This window comes from Pelodiscus sinensis, chromosome 13, assembly GCF_052426305.1.
Source record: "Pelodiscus sinensis isolate ZL-2025 chromosome 13, ASM5242630v1, whole genome shotgun sequence".
Taxonomy (NCBI): Eukaryota; Metazoa; Chordata; order Testudines; family Trionychidae; genus Pelodiscus; species Pelodiscus sinensis.
The window spans coordinates 8,317,696-8,337,238 of NC_143064.1; the positions used below are offsets into that span (position 1 = coordinate 8,317,696).

General features: G+C 42.2%; 1 protein-coding gene across 4 annotated transcripts in view; it reads right to left on the reverse strand.

Annotated features, from left to right (window-relative positions):
• Positions 1–19,543, reverse strand: part of AFF2 (ALF transcription elongation factor 2) — a 463,868-nt gene that overhangs the window by 159,213 nt on the left and 285,112 nt on the right. For all 4 annotated transcript variants that reach the window (XM_075941078.2, XM_075941079.2, XM_075941077.2 and 1 more), the window contains 3 exons: positions 17,782–17,874; positions 13,626–13,662; positions 13,321–13,372 (listed from right to left, as the gene is read on the reverse strand). In XM_075941078.2, the coding sequence (XP_075797193.2) occupies positions 13,321–13,372; positions 13,626–13,662; positions 17,782–17,874 (182 nt within the window). The remainder of the gene's footprint in view (positions 1–13,320; positions 13,373–13,625; positions 13,663–17,781; positions 17,875–19,543) is intronic.

The following is a 19,543-nucleotide window of genomic DNA, read 5'->3' on the forward strand; positions in this document are numbered from 1 at the left end:
CACACAAAATGAGGAACATACAATTAGTAACCACCTCTGAAAAATGTGGTTTGAGTGATTCGCCCAGTGTCACACAGGAGCTCTGTGGCACAGTCAAGGACAGAATTTAGTTCTCCAGGACAGCATTCAGCTGACTTAACTATGAGATTTTCCTTCCTCTTCCACAGCCCTCTGCCTCATTCATGACACCCCTCCCGGCTTCCCTCACTACTCTGCTCTGCTATGACAGTGGTTCCAAAACTTTTTTATACCGCGGACCGGCAAACCTATTCACAAACTTTTGGTGGACTGGTAACATTTCATTCACATATTTGCATATTCATTATGCAAATAATGAATATGCAAATATGCAAACAAAATATTACCAGTCCACCATATCTACCCCAGCCCTGGCCCCCGAGCCACTATGATCAGTCAGCTTCAGCTCTGGCGGCTGTCTGCCACGTGGTGGCTCAGGGGGCCAGGGTGTACCCCAGCTCTGGCTCCCACAGCTGCCGTGAACAGCCAGCTTCAGCTCCGGCAGCTGCCGCGGTGTAGCAGCCAACAGTTCGTGGCCCGGCACCGGTCCACGGACCGGCAGTTGGGAACCGCTATCCTATGATCCACAACAGGTCCCACCTCTGAACTGAACCAGGCAGGGATCAGGTGGAAAAAAGAGTATGTGATCATGTTACTAAAGACCGTCCCATACTGCATATGAACAAGGAAGCTGAATTACGATTGGACAAGTAACTCATTTCTGAAGTGTTTAAACTTTGAGTGCTGGACTTGGTAACTTTAGAGATGTGTTAACTGTAGATTCTGGGGCTAATGTCCTAGGTTATTAAGAAACTGGAAAATACAAATTCCATGATGTGATGCACTGACACCCACATGGAATTGGACCCTCCAGAGACACCATTCAGACCTTTGCCACTTGTGCTGAAGGAGTAGGATAGCAATACCAATGCTAATAGCATATTAGGGCCCTACCACATTCATGGCCATGAAAAGCATGTCATGGACTATGAATTCTAGGTACGCAAGCACAGTTAGCAACACAACACAATCCGAAGAGATCGTCTTGGTTACGACAATCTTGCAGCCCACTGAGATGAAGAAGGGCCACTCATGCAACCCATTCACTAGCCTCGGTTGCCCATCGCTGGTTTTAGTCAGACCCTAGAACAGGGGTTCTCAAACTTTATTGCACCGTGCCCCCTTGTTACAGCAAACATTACTACCCAACCCCGGGGGGGAGGTGGGGAGGGCACGAAAACCTGAGGCCTGAAGCCCAAGGGATCTGTAACCTGAGCCCCAATACACTGAGGCATTGGCTACAGCCCAAGCAGCATAGCTGCCCTATAATAAGCCAAATTTATGTGTGTGTTTTTCGCTGCAGATTCCCTGTGAGTGTGATATTTTCCTTTGGAATCATTACTAATGTATGACACTTAGATTTTTCACGTGGGTGAAGTAGAGATGAGACGGCCCAAAGTTCTTTTATGCAGCTCAGAGCGACTTTTCCCAGCATGTGCAACCCTGTTGTTCTTTTCCTTTATGAGAAAAACAACAAACAAAAACCAACTTAACCTCCCTTAGCAGTGAAGGAGTTATCCTATTATCTCTGGCTGACGGTTGCATTGATTAGATTGGAAAATGAGTAGCTTCAATCACACTTGATCTGAAATAGTGCTATCTGGCTTGGGTTTATCCCTTTGCAGTTACGGAATGGATAATTGCATGGATACTGGGAATCAGACACAACATCTGTGATGTCTCTTTTGATTTCCAACTGCAGGGGTAAAGGAGAAAAAAAATAAAAAGCTAACCGGTGATTTAACTCTGGCCACTGGCTGGCCCATGGTACCAGCCTGGATTTTATGGTACAGACCTTTAAAAGTGCATATCCAAGGCTGTCCTTATCATGTAGCATAGCCTGCTGCCACCTCTAATATGGTAGGCCCTTTTGAATCCTATAAATTGGGCTGAAACTGATTTGAATTCCATGCTGTAGAGCACACTTTAGTTTGAATCACAGCAGATTTTTTCACTTAAAAAATCTATTGAGATATAATCTTTTTGTTCTTTCATTTCTTTTCTTTTTTCTTTTTTTTTTCAGCAAAGGGAAAGGCAGATTATTTCAATTAAGAGCCTGTCACTGACAATTGTAAGCAACCTTTCTTCAGAGTTCAGTGCAGCAGTTGCAGTTTTAAGTTTCTTAGTGCTTCTGTCAGGATCTAATTTTCAAGGTACAGTTGCCATGGTAGCAACTTGGAATTTTAATCCAGTACTAAAGGTCAAGACAGGTCACCAGTTTCAGTTCCTCTTCAATCTCAGACTAAAGAGCCACAAAAAGGAGCCGAGATAAAGGTTTCACCTAACAAAAAATTCCATTCTGGAATACAGCCAAACTTGAAAATATAGGATTTGTATAAGCTTTCAAATTTGTTCGGAACTATATAAATTCATGCTAAATCAAATGTGCTGAATACTCATTTGCATTCCTTACTATCCTTTGAAAGGCAAATATGCCACTCTAAAACAGAGTTAAGTGCAAGAGTTAACTTGTCAGGAATAACACAAAAGGAAGAAGTGGAGTCTATATAACTTGCAAAAGGTAGATGTGAAAGTAATGCCTTCCTTGCTGAAGATATTGACTACCTCACCCAAACCAGATGTGCTAGTGGCATTTTAGACTCTCTCTCTTGTCCCTATAATAAGATATATATAGGAAACTGGTCAATATCTTTCTTTCAGGATCTGTCAATATCTTTTGTTCAGCAATTTTTGAAAATATATATAAGATCTTACTTTTATATATAAATGATATGCAGGCCACTTGGCAATATTTTCAATAATTGATCATTTTTCTTGCAAGTCTAAAGTATTGTATTATTTTGTATACATATTTTGGAATGGGGGATGAATCAAGTGCTGAAATTAGGAAATGGTTTATTTGCCAGCTTCTTTGAATCATTTCATATTATATCTGGATGTTTCTTCAGAAGATCAACTTATTCCCACCTCAGTAAAGGTGTGACACCTCCCTCCCCCTTCCCAGTCTTATAACTTATTTTCAGGAAGTCATGGGATAGTATTAGGATAATCTTTAATTGCATTTTCTCTGACATTCAAGGGAACAAAGTCTTCCTCCTGGAATTTAGGAGACTGTTAACTAACCTGACCTGCCAGTGGGGAAATTTATAATCAGTCTGAGAGAACCTATTTATAGTCAAGATGTACTTCCAGCTTTCTTCAAGGGCTGTCAAGGGCTGAGAGCACTGCAGACACTCTGCCCCGCTGCCTATGGGATGATGTTTCACCTTAAAAATAAGTAATCTGATCAGTAGGGCTGCTACGTTGATGGGCACTGGAGTCCTGAGCCCAAAGGATAGTGACAGCAATATGAGTTCCTGAAGTTGGTGTGGACAGGGCTGAGGAACATGTGGAAGATTGTAGGGGGCATCAGAGGGATTCAGAAGTAGGAAACCGAGACTTAAATTGTGAAATTAGAACTGGTGGCTCTTAGTTTCATTTCTGGATATTGAGGACACACATGGCTCATTCCAATATTATGAATGGAAAATTTCCTAGCAAAACCCATTCTTCTGTCAGGCTTCTGGTTCATTTCAAATTGTACCTATTGTACTTCCTGGAGGCCGTAAATCTGGGTGACAATTCATTCACCTCAGATATTACAGAGCTGGTGGCTGACTGCTGCAGGAAGAAAGAGGAGGAAATAGGGTTCATTTAAGCTTCCAGGATGATTGAGGTATGGTGGATGAGAAAGGTCTGAAGCGCAGTGGAATGAGCAGGCCCGCCGATGGAGGAAGCGGGGCAGGGTAGGCAGTTACCCTGGGGCCCAGCAATTCAAAAGGGCCTAAGGCTGCTGGCGGCCGTCACTGCTACCTCAGCAGAGGAGGTGGCCAGATCCCCAGGGCCTATATGTCACTGCGGAAGCGCCACGGGGCATGTTCTGGGAGGCGCTAAGGGCTGGATGGGTGAGGAAGTGCAGTGCGCTCCAGGTGGCGCTGAGGGCTGGGGGTAGCCCTACCCTTTCCAGCCAAGGCTCCGCCCCTTCCAGAAGTGTGGCACCAGTCCTCCCCATTTGCCCAGGAGCCTGGCAACTGTATTGCCCCCCTGGGAATGAGACATAGTGTGGCGATGCCCCATGAGTGTAGGGAGAGAGACCAGAAATGAGAAGGAGAAGATGGATAGAGATCCAAGTTGTAAGGAGCAGAAAAAGAGAGGTACTTTGGCTGACAGTGACGCCTAGAGGATGGAGATCCAAACAGAAAGAAATGGGAAGCAGTTTGGAGCAGAAGTTGTGGAAGAGACATTCTGGTGGTGGCTGCTTCTGCTGTCTTGCACATGACGTGTGTTTTCAGATTTAGACCGTACATGTGTTCTTTTTTCTTCAAAATACAGGTCTGAAACCAAGCTGGCATGTTGAAGGGATTCCACCCCATCGAAATGTAAACCAATGTGTCTGCTTGAGGCTGACCGTGAACTATAAAGATGCATCATATTCTGCTGGATTAGTGGCTCTTGGCAGAGCTGCTTAAATCCAGGGAAACTTGTGGCAGGTCTGAAATATTATAAGTACCAAAATAGACATTGATGCAGAGAGCATAAGAATACACTCCTATTAGCATCATACCTAGGCTACATCTACACTGGCCAGTCTTGAGCAAGAACATATGCAAATGAGGCGTGGCAATGAATATCTCCATGACTCATTTGCATACTTAATGAGCCGCCATTTTGCGCAAGGGGCTGTTGTGCAAGAAGGAGCAGTCTACATTGCTCCTTCTTGCAAAAAAAACCCCTCTTGAGCAAGAGCCGAGTTCTGCCACTTATTTTCAGGGTAGACTGCTCCTTCTTGCGCAAAATATCGCCACGCCTCATTTGCATATGTTCTTGTGCAAGACTGGCCAGTGTAGACATACTCCTAGAGTGGCTGCTATTAAATAGTCAACATTTATCCAGTTATGTCCTATTTTCAGCATAAAGAATTAATAGTGGTATAGGCCATCCTCGCTATAAGTCCAAAATATGTCCCAAAACCCATGGACTTACAGCGAGACAACTTACAGTGGGGAATTTTTTTCCCGCAGCTGACTTCCGTTTACACAAATTGGGGGGAGGGATCTGCATGTCTTAAGAGCGGAGAATGGGAGGACTTATAACACATCAGCACCTATAAGCATCAATGATGTTAGTGTGGAACTGATGTATACCAGGGCAATTTATAGCAGAGATGCCCTTTATAGCACATACCACTACATAGTAACTGTGACTAAGTGAGGACTAATACAGTATCAGAAGCTGTGACAAAGTGGGCATTGTCCCTTGTTATGTTGCATGTGAGTCTTCCTGTTTTGCATGAATACTCTGGGTGCCTCAGTTTCCCTTTGTATTGCACCAGTGTCTCGGTGGTAGAAATAAAGGCATGTGACTTTTGTGGGGACTGCTCCAGATGCCTGCACATATGCTATAGCTGGCCCTTTTGTAAACTGAGACCCCGGGGCAGTTTTTGAACGTACCTTGGAGCATTCAGCATCCTCTTCCACAGCATGTATTTTGAAGAAAAAAGAACAAACGTACTGTCTAAATCTGAAAACACGCGTCATGGAAGTCCAAAGCTGAAAGCTTCTTGCCCAGTGGCAACGTGCTCAGAGTAGAGACATGCTGCACCACAGTTCAGACCGGCTTCCAATGGAGCAGTTCCAAAGTCTCATCCCCACAACTCGGTGAGAGAGGCTATTTTTAAATTTGAATCTCTGCTATTCTTTATATTTCCAAATATTGGCAGGCAAGCATGCAGTAGGTCCGTTTGTTACAAACACTTTCATGGAAGTCACTACATATGTCTGTGATTTTCAACAAAAAAATATTCAACATTGATTAGTGAATTTACAAGCAAATTAATTTCCCTTGGTCACATGATCTTTTAAATTGATTTATAAATATATCAAGAGGAGATCACTGAAAAGAGTGCATTAGCAGCTATTTTATTTTGACAGGGAGGTTAAACCACATGTGAACCATTTGAATAATGAAAACAAATTAAAAGTCTAATTTAGAAATTATTTTGAATAATGGTCTTATCTTTCAGGACACAGTGTTTCTAATTATAAAACTGAGTTCTGCTATATTTAATAGATGCTGAAATATTTTGCAAGTTTGCTTCTATCTGCAATGAGCCATAAGACATATTTTTTACAGCAACATAAACATTGTTTGAGTCCCAATTACTTACTACTTTGTTCAAAAGGCGAACAGGGGCAGTAAGGAAGATAAAGAGACAATGTTGACTGATCATTATTTTTGCCCTCGATCATGGAAGGTAACATTCAAGAATGTATTCGAGGGAAAGGCTGCAAAGCAAACTCCTAATTAACAAAATAAGACTGTAAATAAGAAAAATGAATGACAGCTAATCAAAATAGGCTCTTTTTTTGTTCTTGCTTCCTACTTAGTCTTTAATATAGTGCACTGGAGCTCTCTAGAGATAATGGTGTTCCAACTACATACCACTGCTTCATTATCATAATTTGTATGTAATGGTGTAAGCCCTTGAATTCATGACTTTGCCAATTTACTTAGAGGGAATATCTTCGGAATTTCCTAAGATTAGCAAACAGTCAGTAGTTAATGGTTTAAACACCCCCCATTTATATAGTGAAATTGAACATACACTGTAAAACGAATCAGGGTATCAACAATGTGGGGACATTTGACGCTCTTATGTTCTGGATCAGGGGTGGGCAATAATTTTTGATTGGGGCCGCTCCAAGATTTTGGTCAGTGGTCAAGGGCCTCACTTTTCTATGGAGGGGGTGCAGGGTCTGTGATGGAGGTTGGATGCAGAAGGGAGCTCAGGGTAGGAGACTGGGGAGCAGGAGAGGTGTGGGGTCTGAAAGGGAGTTTGGGTAAAGCAGGTGGTTGTGAGCTGGGGCACGGGATTGGGATACAAGGTCTGGGAGGAGGTATGGGTGCAGGAGAGTATTGTGTGGTGGGCTGGGGCAAGGAATTCGGGTGTGAGTGGTGCTTACCTAAACAGCTCCCCGCCAGCAATGCTCCCTAGTAGGCTTTCCTGCCTGCCAGAAGCCCCTGGCTGGCGATTCCATGTGGCTCTCTGCTCTGGGTTTCCAGCCAATAGGAACAGAGAGATTTTGTTGGGGGCGTGGGCACTGTGTGAAGCCTCCCCCCACAGAGAGCCACAAAGAGCAGCTAGCCGCTTTGAGCGGCACTGCTCCCTGCTGCTGGGATGGGGCATGGACCAGATTAAAAGGCTCGGTGGGCCGGATCCGCCCACCCCTGTTCTAAATCAAGAACTTTAGGGTACGACTGCTTTGCAATGGAACATCATAGCCGGCCTATGTCAGCTGATTGGGGCTCGGGCTACAGTCCCATAAGACTGCGGTGTAAACATTCAAGCTCAGGTTGGAGGGTAGACTCTGGGATCCTTCCCAATCACACGGTCCTAGAACGTGGGCTCCAACCTGAACCTGAATAACCTACACCATAATTTTACTGTCCTATGAGTCATCTGTGGGTGTTTCACTGCAATGCAGGCACACCCTTGCTTACAAACGCTAGAGTTTCAGAAATTTAACATTTTAAAATTATCATGGGGTATGGAGTATGACCGAAGTTCAGATAGACTCAATACATACACACATTTTCCTTACTGTAGTTGGACATAAATCTTTGCAAGTTTTTAGTATGGGCAATTAAACTGAAAACCAGACCACCTTAAAAGAATCTCATTTTTAATAGCGATTTCTTTCAAGTTTAAGGATGCATCGGTGCTCCTCGATTTGAATGTTCAGAATACCGATACTCTTCTGGTCATCTTATTCAGTATATAGTCCTTGTTGTAAAAACCTCTTGATGTCTGATGTCTCTTCATAAGGACCTCAAGCTGATTTGCATCAAACCATGAATTACCTTGAATTCATTGCTTGAGCATGCTGCCAAATTTTGTCTTTTGTATTCCCAGGTGACTGTCCCTGAAAATGATGGAGAACTTCCAATACGTGGCTAGACATTTAGGAAACAGTTGAATGTCGAGCAGCACATTTCATTTTCAGGATTCTACCACGTATCTTTGGGATTAAGAAACTACTGGCTGTCACTATAACTGGCTTAAAGCCAACTGGTGAAATTTTGACCCCACTGAATGAAGTCAATGACAAAATTCCAGCGACGTCATAGAGGTCAGGGTCTTTTTATCAGTGTGATCCTCTGTAGCTCTAACATGCTAAATAATAGTCATGGACTCATTTTCAGCTTTTTAAAGAAATTCTTCTGCTTTTCAGTGACATTTTTTACCACCTTCAATAGGGAAAGAGTGCAAAAAGTATAGGGAAATGTTTGCCAAAATATCAAGTGAAATTGTTCACCAATTCATTCTGGGCGTTTTTGAGTATTCTGGACTTTGCTTCTTTCTAGCTACTTACTGTATACATTATAGACTATAGTCTGAAGGCTCACAAAAATCCAATAAAGATAAAACAAGTTGTTGTTTTTGTCTGACCCATTAAATTGTTCTGTTCCAAGTTCTTAATGGTTTCCGGTAGTTCAGTGAATCCATGAGTAGGGCCTTTTAATACTGTGTTAATACAATACGTATAGGAAGTCATTTTATGACAAGGAAAGAATACCATTATGATTACATTCTTCTTTTTAGCTGGGCTTTTATGGAAACTACCCAAGAGTACTCTGCAGTATGACTTAGAACACAGGATGCGCTTGATTAAAAAGGTTCTGGGTGCCTTCCAACTGGACACAGGCCAAGTGCTAACAACCAAACAGAACAAAAGAACTGGATGTTTGAGGATGACATATTCTTAGTGGTAATTATATAACACAAACTTCAGTCAAGGGCTGACTATGTACCCTTGAATTCATGGATGTTGACAGATGATCTTTCTCCTTGCAATTGGTTGTTGCACCTTGTCTGTTGCGCCTTACTATCTTTCATAAAAAAAAATAGTAAGAGTAGACTGGTTATAAACCTATTGTACTATATGTAATCAATGCAGTGTTACAGAGGACTGGTCCAAAAAGCAGAAGGAGGAAGATGAAAAGCCAAGTCCTATATTTTTTTCCCAATGCTAGATCACTCTTTGGAGAGGAAGGCTAGCCCGGTGTTTAGGGCACTAGTTTAAAACTTGGGAAAACAGGGTCCAGTTTTCTCCTCCACCAGACTTCCGGTGTGACTTTGGACAAGTCTCTTGTAAATTTCATATTAAAACTGTCTGGGTAGCAATAAAAGTACAACTTCAATGGGACTACTTATAAGTCAAGCTACTTGTATGTGCTGGCAGGATCAAGCCACTGTGTGCCCCATCCTTGACATGACTCAACACACCCCATTTGATCTCCTGCACAGCTCTTGGATTTCCCATGGTCCCTTGCATTTGAATGTGACATTAAACATTAAAAAGTAAAAAAATCATGCATCAAAATATTTTGCAGTGAAACAACTTAGGTTACCATATCAGCATTCTTGACACAAACCCATACAGCCAAGGAAATGGAAAGTTAAGCCACCTGATTATAAATACTCACTATTCTTCCACCTATAGGCCCACAATATTTTACCATTAACCACAGACCATTCACAACAACCTTAACTCTGACCCAGCAAGGATGTCAGACTCCAACACCTGATTAAGTGTTCCAGGAAGAGAGCATCTGTTGGAGCAGAGTAGAGCAGCATGTAGTCAAGCCTCAACGTGACAAAAGTACATTCCAGATCTTAGCATCAGCATATAAACAGTGCCTAATTCCTAAACTGGCAAGAGGCTAGCTGGGTAAAATGATGAATGTGTGCACCTTTTCTCCAACTCCTGATCAAAAATCACAAAGAGATTTCTGATGAAACTGAGTCAATACGTAAGTTAATGGGACAGGATATCTCAGGTTTCATAAGATTTGCATGCAAGCATCAAAAAGATGAAGGACAACTGTGACTCATCTCACAAATGTGTCCCACTCAGAGATACCTCGCACAATGGGCAGAAACAGATCAACATGCCTGTGTCACATCTGTTCAGCAGCAGAAGATCAAGATGAAATGGTGAAAAACAGGTCGGATTAGCAGCCCTATCAATGAGGTAACTGGAGGTGGTGTTTGGAAGCAAGAATCCCAGTAGGGACAGAAGTAAGACTGTGGTGTGTGCTCTACAGTATAGAAGAATGGTGATGGTGTATGCAGTGACCATAACTTTACCCGTACATCCCAGAATCCCATCCACAGCCCAGGAATGATGGAATCACAGAATCATAAATACTACTAGAAGACTTACCCAGCACTGTTCAGGTCCTTCGGGGCAGGAGGCTTGGGTGGGAGGTTGGCTGTAGGAGTCAGGGCAGGAGGCTGAGGATGTGCAGGGTGCAGGAGGGGTTCAGGATCCCTATCCTATCCAGGATCCCTGGCTGCGAGGGCGTGAGGGGTGCAGGAGTCAGGGTTGGGTGGTTAGGAGGAACTCAAGGTGGAGGTGGGGGGTATAAGAGTCATAGAAGGGAATGCAGAGCTCAGGGTAGGGGGTTGGGAGGAGGGGGTAGGGGACTCAGGGCAGGAGCTGGGGGGGGCTCAGAGTGGGGAGGTCGCTGTCTGCTACTCCCTGGGGCCCACGTGAGGCAGTGGGGATCAAGCAGCCTGCATGCTGGCTTCTCCCTGGGTAGGCTGGGATGGCTTTTCCCCAGGTCTGGGGCACTTGCTGCCCTCCTGTGGTCATTCTAGGGTATAACTGTCCCCCGTGCTTGCTGCCGCACATGAGTATAACTGTCCCTGCTCTCGCATCACTCCCTTTCCATTTTATGAGAAACAATCACATTCCAGGCACATCCCATTTTCCTGGCACAACCAAACTTTTCCTTGGTTTAAGTTACGATAAGCTGAAGCTGTCTACCAAATTTGGTGATCCCAGCTCTTGATTTAGGAGGAGCTCTTGAACAAACAGACTCACAAATGGACGGACAGACACACAAACTCTCTAAAATAGATAGTAACTTAAAATGAATACTGATAGTTGGATCAGTAAATCTGGCAGGGTTTATTTTGATCATGCCATCTAGCTCTGATCATTTGATAATATCATCATCTGCTTCACCCACAATCTGCTTTGCTTTCATTCTGTCTTCAGGCACGTTCTACCAACTCCAGCTGAAGTCAGTGGAAGTTCTACATGCAGATCTAAGAGCAGAGTCTTGCTACCATACTTTAAGTGGCACAATGGACTACCTCCTAACCAATATAACCCTTCCAAAGCTCTATGGAAATTCTTGGAAGCTGCCTTAACAATTTCTTTGTAGTAAAAGGGGAAAAAATGGTAGTAATGGTTTAGCTGATCTTCATTTGGAAGCTAAAAATAAAAGTAACTTTATTGCAGCTCTGATCTGTCATGTGTAAAATCCATCACCTACCATAAGAAGGCAGTTCATTTCAGCAGAAATCTGATTGATAGTGCTGGAACTTTAGATCAAGCAGCAGAATAGAGAGCAACTGGTTCATAAAATGTACTCAGTGTCTCTGAGTTTTATATCAGGCTTCCTATAGAGAGCTATGGTCCCATTAAATGCACTATATACCACTGAGCTATGAAGCACTGTTCTTTTGAAATTCAGCTTATAACTATAAACCATGATTGACAAGTCTATTACTGTTGGATACAAACTATTGAAATATTGTATTTTATAGTACACTCACCAAAATATTTTTCACAGTAGAATCCAAATACACTTGCTTTAGGAGAAAAATCACTTTAAGATATAATAATATTTTTTATGTTTTACTAGAGAAGGTACGTGATATTAGCACTGCATCATTTAAAGATTCTGGCATATGAATTTATCCATTTTGTTTTCAGGATCTGAGGGTCCAGTGGGTGTGGTATTTTCTAGAATCTGAAGTCATTTCCAGAAGTAACAATAGAGTAAGGGAAGGACTAATCTCATGCTGACAATTTTGGAAAAATAAATATCACTCATGTGCACCAATTTTTATCATTAGTAAGATTTTATTATTCTCATTAACATTTAAATGCTGAGTTTCAGTTTTGGCATCCAATCAGAAGAATGAAAATGAAATCAATGAATTTAGAGGGTCGTAGTTAGATCTTCATTTTGCATATCCTTACTCATGCAAGTAATTTTACTCACACGAGGAAAGTCACATGATTTTATTTCATGAGCCAAGGAGTCCTGAGGTTAAAACAGTAGGATGGAATGCCTGGATTCTAGACCCAGCTCTGTGGTTGACTTGCCCTATGACTTTGGTAAGTTACTTGACCTCATTGAGACCTTGTCTGTGCCCACAAGTTGCACAAATTTAACTAAAATGGGTTTAAAATCCATTTAATTAAACCAATTCAAAAAGGTGGTATAGACACGTTAAATTGATTTAACCTGGATTTATCTTAAATTGTATCCTGACTGAATTAATCCAAATTGCTATAAGCCACTTCTAAATCCCTCTAAGTTTCTGCGTAGGGGTTTAAACAAATTACAGTTAAACCAGTACAAATTGGTGTCTATTGGTTTAACCAAATTAATTTTCAAAACACTCCAGTAATTCTGCTGGTGCAGCTGTGAATTGAGGCCAGATCCAAACCAAAGTTTGCTCACATTTAAAGTGGTATGTATAACAGGAACCAACTTTACTAAGTTGTTAATTCATTTATGTTTGTAAAGCACTTTGAGATCATGGGTTAGTGTACAAAATAGTGTGGACTCAAGTCACTGCTGCCTTACTCCAGTTTAACACTAGCACAGCAAAATGGACAAAAGAGGTAACTCAGTGAAAAATTAAGTCTTCCGTATTTTTAGATCATCCATGTGTTTCTTTATGCATGTGACTGTCAATTGTGCCAATGCGTATAAATTTCAAGACCTCTTTTTTCAATGCCAGCTTGAATAAGCCTATTGTATAATGTATTTCACTCTCCTTCAGTAAATAAATGCTCAAATTCTAGCATCAGCTATTCATCAGGTTGCATTTTCTGTTGTAAGAAGCTTAGTATCTGATGACAAATTAAAAGTGATTTAATTCTGGCAAGCTGTACAAATAAAACTGGCATTAATTTTGCTTAATAAACTCATCTTTTATACATACTTCTGTTAGCTAATGCTTAAGAGGAAGAAACAGTAATAAGCTCAGAAGACATAAAACTGGTTTATGGCTAATTTTAAAGCACTATAGAGAACACCAGAATGTCAGGACAAGATTGTATGTAAGCGGCATTCAGTTACCTTTGGAGAACTAAGCTCATTCCTTAAGATAAATTTCAAACAAAATATAAAGCTGGAAGTAGCACTACTTACGACTTTTGTGGCACTGACTTGGTGGCAACTTTCCCTGCTGGATCACTCCATTCTGTATACAAAGGAAACATATTTGCGCATGTCAAAAGATTACCATACCACTTAGTGTCAACCCACTTAATTATCCTTGGTGTCACAATATGCCACAATGCATAATATGTGATCAAAAATGGAACTGATTGGCTTTAGCACCATAGAAATTAATGTTTCATCCCTTGCTTTCATGATGTTAAGCAGGAAAAACAAAAACAAACAGAACAACCAACCAATCTTGATTGTTTGGATTAAGAACAATAAGGACCTACTTTGAACATTGTATCCTGAAGTCGGGTGCTGGGAATCCTACAGTGAAGAATACAAAAATGACAGTATTAGTTCAATGAAAGAATGAAGAAAGTAGACACATCTTCTCTTGTTAGACTAAGCCACTAGCATATCATAAACAGAGAAGGAAAATACACAGGAGCATGTGCCCAAAAGGAGAACACTAAACATTTAAAAATGGTATTACCTGTACATAAGAATACTACTGAATTGCACTTGTACTGCTCAGAGCTTAGGCTACTTTAGGGCCAACTGGTGTTCACTTACTCAGTTCCAGTGTGGAATCCACCTATCAGTTTACATCAGCTGATGATCCTGCCCTTTAAAGTCTTACCCACAGATGTGTACATGTGGTTCCCATTTAAAATAATGGGAAGCATTTGCATGGGCTGAATTTGGCCTTTAGTTTTCAAATAACTATGCATTAAGTTCAGCAGAGTTCTTCTTCTTTTGACCCCACTTGCTTAAAATGCCATTACCAAAAACTGAAGTTCAAGATGTTTTTGAGTGCTATCTTATGTATGCTTGACAAAGACACACGAGTAAGATTTTCAGCTGGTGCAAAGCAGCGATGCTCCAGCGAAGTCAATGAAGCTGCACTAACTTTACATCAGCATTTTGCAAACAATGTGCTTATCCCTGACTCTCAGTAATGTATAGTAACGTTCTTAATGTCACATTCTTTTCTAGCTTTATTCTTCCCTTGGCTTTACAATCATCAGTGAGGTATAACCTGATGTCAAATCAGTCTTCATCCCAAATAGGCCCTGGTAGATTTTGATTATTTTAAATTAAGCCATTATTTACAATCCAGTCGGATAGACAGGCCTTACTTCGTTAAAAGTCTTAGTTCCATAGGATGTTAAAGTCATTAGAGCCCTTGCCACGCTTTCTCTCAGGGCATTATTAGTTCTTAATATTCTGCTGCACTGTTAGGCTGTGTCTAGACTACATGGCTCCATCGATGGCGCCATGTAGATTAGACAGATAGGCAAAGGCAAATGAAGCCGTGATTTAAATGATCGCAGCTTCATTTAAATTTACATGGCTGCCGCGCTGAGCCGACAAACAGCTGATCAGCTGTTTGTCGGCTCAGCGCGCTAGTCTGCACGCTCCTGAGCCGACATCAAAGCCCTTTGTCAGCAGCCCCGTTATTCCTCGTGGGATGAGGTTTACCGGGGCTGCCGACAAAGGGCTTTGATGTCGGCAGGGGAGCGTCCAGACTAGCGCGCTGAGCCGACAAACAGCTGATCAGCTGTTTGTCGGCTCAGCGCGGCAGCCATGTAAATTTAAATGAAGCCGCGATCATTTAAATCGTGGCTTCATTTGCCTTTGCCAAAAAAACAAATCTACATGGCTCCATCAACGGAGCCATGTAGTTTAGACGTACCCCTAGTTAGCCCCTTGTGAGGTAAATCATGCCTTCCTGAGTAAACACAACACTTTGAATTTGAGTGGCAGAGGGATAAATACATTTTGATAAGTTCTGCCTTTTCAATTACGTTATTTTACAAATAGGGAGACTTAATATTTTATTTAAGATGAAGACCTATAATAAGGCCTCCTGTAGGTTTATAGGGCTAGATGTTCTTATCTATTTTATCTCTAAAACCTATCAATTTGGCTATTTCTAACTGATTGAGTGGGATGTTCTGAGCAGGCAATCTTCTGCTGTATTTTTCACAGTAAAGTGAGCTAACCTATAAACACCCTTATTCTTGCTAGTTTCCTAAGGTATGATTTTTTTAAAAGCCCTAATTTATATTTCACGTTAAATTAATATGGGCAACAATTTTAAGCCCAGCACTGAACCTCCCTAAAAATTATTGATGTGGACTTTAAGCACTGTAAGAAAATCTGTCATTAGCCTATAGATATTTTTAAATGGGTCTCAGAGTATAAGATTTTCTCATGCAAAACTCTAATTGAAATGAGTGATGGAGAGTAGTATATGGCCCCATTATTGCAGGGCCCAGAAAAATACCACACAGAATTTAGTCCTGCTCTAATTATAAGAAGACACAACTTCCAATGCACCATACTCAGTGCTTTCTCATACAGATATTAGGGATGTTAAATGGTTAACCAGTAAGCTTCACCCCTTAACAGGTGAGGCTCACTGGTTACAGTGGTGGGCCCAACTTTGTGTGTGTTGTAGGTGGGGGTACTCCAGACAAGGTGCTCCAGCCCCCCCCATCGTATAATCGGTTAACTAGTTTAACTTTATGTTTAACTGTTTAACCAATTAAATGGGATTTTAGGTCCCTAACAAGTATGAATTCAAATTGATCTAATGGATTCAGTGGAGTTTAAACAGATTTATAGTAATAGAAATGAGCGTAGCTTTCAGCTTACTTAGGAATTGTACCCACATCTGAATCTAGCCTTTAATGTTTAATGCAGCACTGCTTAAAGGCATTGTCATTGTCAGGAATGGAGTAGAACAAAGATGTTTTGCTGGAATTTGGGATAGTAGCAGTGTTCCCTGTAAACTGAACACCTGAGCAGTCATCTAGGAGAAATTTAAATGCTGCCCAGATGATTAGCAGAGCATCCACACCAGCATGTTTTCTACTGGTGGTGCACATCTGCCCATGCCTTGGGCACGTAAAATTTATTCTCCACACGGATGGAAAAAAAGAAAGAGGAAACACTGGCTGGTAGTTGGGTTTTTTTGTTTGATTGTTTAAGAGAAATACCCACATTAGTTTTACACTAGCTTCAGCCAACACGAGAGCAGGGTTTGGAGTGGGAGAATCCCTGGCAAACAGTGACAACTGGAAAAAATTGGTGAAGGAAAAACTGATTGTAAATGTCAGAAATAGTACATGATTACAAAAGGCTTTACTGTGCAGTAAGAGAACTAGGGATGTTAGATAGGTAACTGAACAGTCGTGTAATCGCATTACATTTTAGCAGTTACACAAATATTCGATAGCCCCCAGAGGTGGGGCTGGGAGCCAGTGAGCCGAGCAGCCCTTTGCTTTCTCTATCAGACAGGGTTAACGGATAAGCCCAGGCTTATCAGTTAACCGTGTAGTTGGTCTACACATTGACATTCCTAGAAAGAACCATTTTTCTATTGTCTTCTAAGTCTTAGCAGCCTCAGACATCTCTTGACATGATCCAGCATGTGAAGGGAAGAACAAAACCCCACACTGTGGGGTACCATTTCCAGCTCCCTCAAGGAAGTATGACTCCACGGCTACATCCACACTGCAGAGTTTTTGCACAAAACCAGCTGTTTTTGAGTAAAAACTCACGGAGCGTCCACGCTACAAGCGTGTTTTTGCGCAAGAAAAAGTACAGTAGATCATCACAAGACAGGGCTTTTTGAGCAAGAGTTATTCCTCTTTCTACAAGGAATAAGCCTCTTTGCGCAAGAGCTCTTGCGCAAAAAGGCGTGTGTGGACGGACAACAGGGGTTTCTTACGCAAACCCCTATTGGAAAAAGCACAGGTGCTCTGATGGCCATTCTGTAAATGGCCATCAGAGCTTTCTTGCACAAAAGCACATGGCAGTGTGGACGTGCTCTTGCACAAGAACTTTTTGTGGAAGATCTCTTTCGCAAAAAGTTCTTCTGCAAGAAGCCTGCAGTGTAGACATAGCGCAAGTGTTGAAGGTCTTCAGCAGTTCAAATCTCCACATCAGTCAGCACTTGCAGCAATACCCAGAGTTGGATCATTTGCAGGGACTGAATCGAGAACTTTGGGATCTAAAAGAATAAGCCTCTGTTCCTGGAAATAAAGTCCCAGCCCCTCTTTAACTGTGGACCTGGAACAGACCATCTACTACTTTATTGGTTTCCTGTGAGGTATCTGTGAGGACAAAGATACACTTGGCCAGTGTGTTACACAAACAACAGAATAAAAAATACCTTGTAAATTCATTAGAAATCACAGATAAGTTTTACCTTCCTTTAATCCTTTACCGTAACTTCTGAAGTTCTGAACAATATCAATAACTGGCTGATTTGAAATTCATATTAAGAGATGTTCCAGATCCCAAGATTGGCCTTATTTAGGCTCCTAAATCTGTTTTCAATGAACGGGAGGAGTCTAAAAATACTTGAGGATACGGGCCACAGTGTTGAATGAAAATCACTCGTATCTGAATGAATAATGATTAATAACCTACCTGCACCTTGCTTGGGATAGAAAACTTGGTCTGCTCAGCTTTGCCAGGAGTGTGAATAGCAGTCAGAGGTGGAGGCCAGGAATGGGTCATCTCCTAGTGGGAGAAAAGTATGCTTTTGAGAAGTCATTCCTTCAAGAAAAAATAAAACAGAAAGAAAGAACAAGAATTTTCCCTGGAGTTGGCCATAATACCCTGGATTGATCAACAAAGCCAGCATCACGTAACTCGTAGAAGGTGAGGGTCAGCCTTGCTCAGAAGGTATCACAAGTCCTTACCTCGTAGATGAGCTCCCTAATTATACAGCAAATTGCATAGTCTCAGGAAGCAAAAGATACTTTAATGCTACTAGTCCCACCAGTAAAAATTTCAGCTGCATCTGGGGTGGTCAACAGATTTTGTCGGGCCCTGGGCAAGGCGGGGAGTGGTGGTGAAGGGGCGTGGCTTCAGGCAGAAAGGGCAGGGCTGGGGCCACACCCCCTCTGCCAGCCATTCAGCACTATTGTCATTGCCACTGTAGCCGTGGTGACGGCTGGGAGCCCTGGGCCCTCTTAAATCAATGGGCCCCAGGCAGCTGCCCGTTTTCCAGCCTGGCTGTGTTCAACAATGAACTGAGTTGGCCCAGCAGGTTAGCAGTTCGCTCGCCTTTATCTTAGGAACATGTAACAGCCACCATGATCTTCGCATCTGACCAAGTCTCAGTCTTTTAGCCTCATCCGCCTGGGAATTAGGACAGTTTTATTATCTTCATTTTACAGATGGAGAATCAAAGTACAGAGGTTTACAGGATCGGTCGGAAAAGCCTTTCCTTGTCGACCAATCCCCGTCTAGACTGCTGCTTTTTGCCAGTAAAGTGCCACATCGGCAAAAAGCGTCGGCCATTTTTATGCAAATGAAGCATGGGATATTTAAATCCCCGCTTCATTTGCAATAGTGATGTGCCTAATCTACATCCCTCTGTCAGCAGAGGGGTGTAGTTTAGACACACTCTCAGTGCCAGGACTGGTGGCTGTGAACAAACTTTATGAGACCACGGGAGACTTGCCACACCCACAATAAGCGTACATCCATCTAACTAAAATCATGCCAGACCATAGATGTTGCCAGACCAGATTGGTTCAATTGCAAGAGGTGCGGTTTGAGGCAAAGCTTGCACATGCCCCTGCAATGAGAGCTTTCCATTTCAGGTACTGTTCTATCCTCTCTCATCTTTTGTTTGCAACATGATGACTATTCAGACAGGTAATACATGTGTCTGGTGATCTGTTGTATCTTTGTCTCATTGTTTTTCTTTACTTTCAAAGCTCAGACGCGATGCTTTCATGACAAACAGAAGGGAAAGAGTGTCTCATCTATGAAGTTCTGCACATGACAGCGATGTTACTGGCTTTGTTGCCTGAGCACAGGTGTTTGTGGCTTTCCTCTGCTCTGAAAAACCTAGGGAGGATCACACCAAATCTTACAAGCTGCAGCTGCTTTGTTTCTGTGGCAGCCCTTGCTGACACGCCACAAGTAGAAAAGAAAGAAGACCTTGTTAAAGGTCAATGTGGTGAACCATCCATCACAACCAGTCCCACCTGAGGGTACTAGGCCCAGCCAATGAAAACATGAGGAGGGGTGCACTCAGCTGCGAAGATACTTTCATTGTAGAAGCCGCCAGTAAATACTCTTACTTCTCTAATTGCCCTTCCACAGATTACATGTCAAGCAGCATTGAAGGAAGGAAGAGTAAACGAAACCACTCCCTACACAGAGGGGATACTCT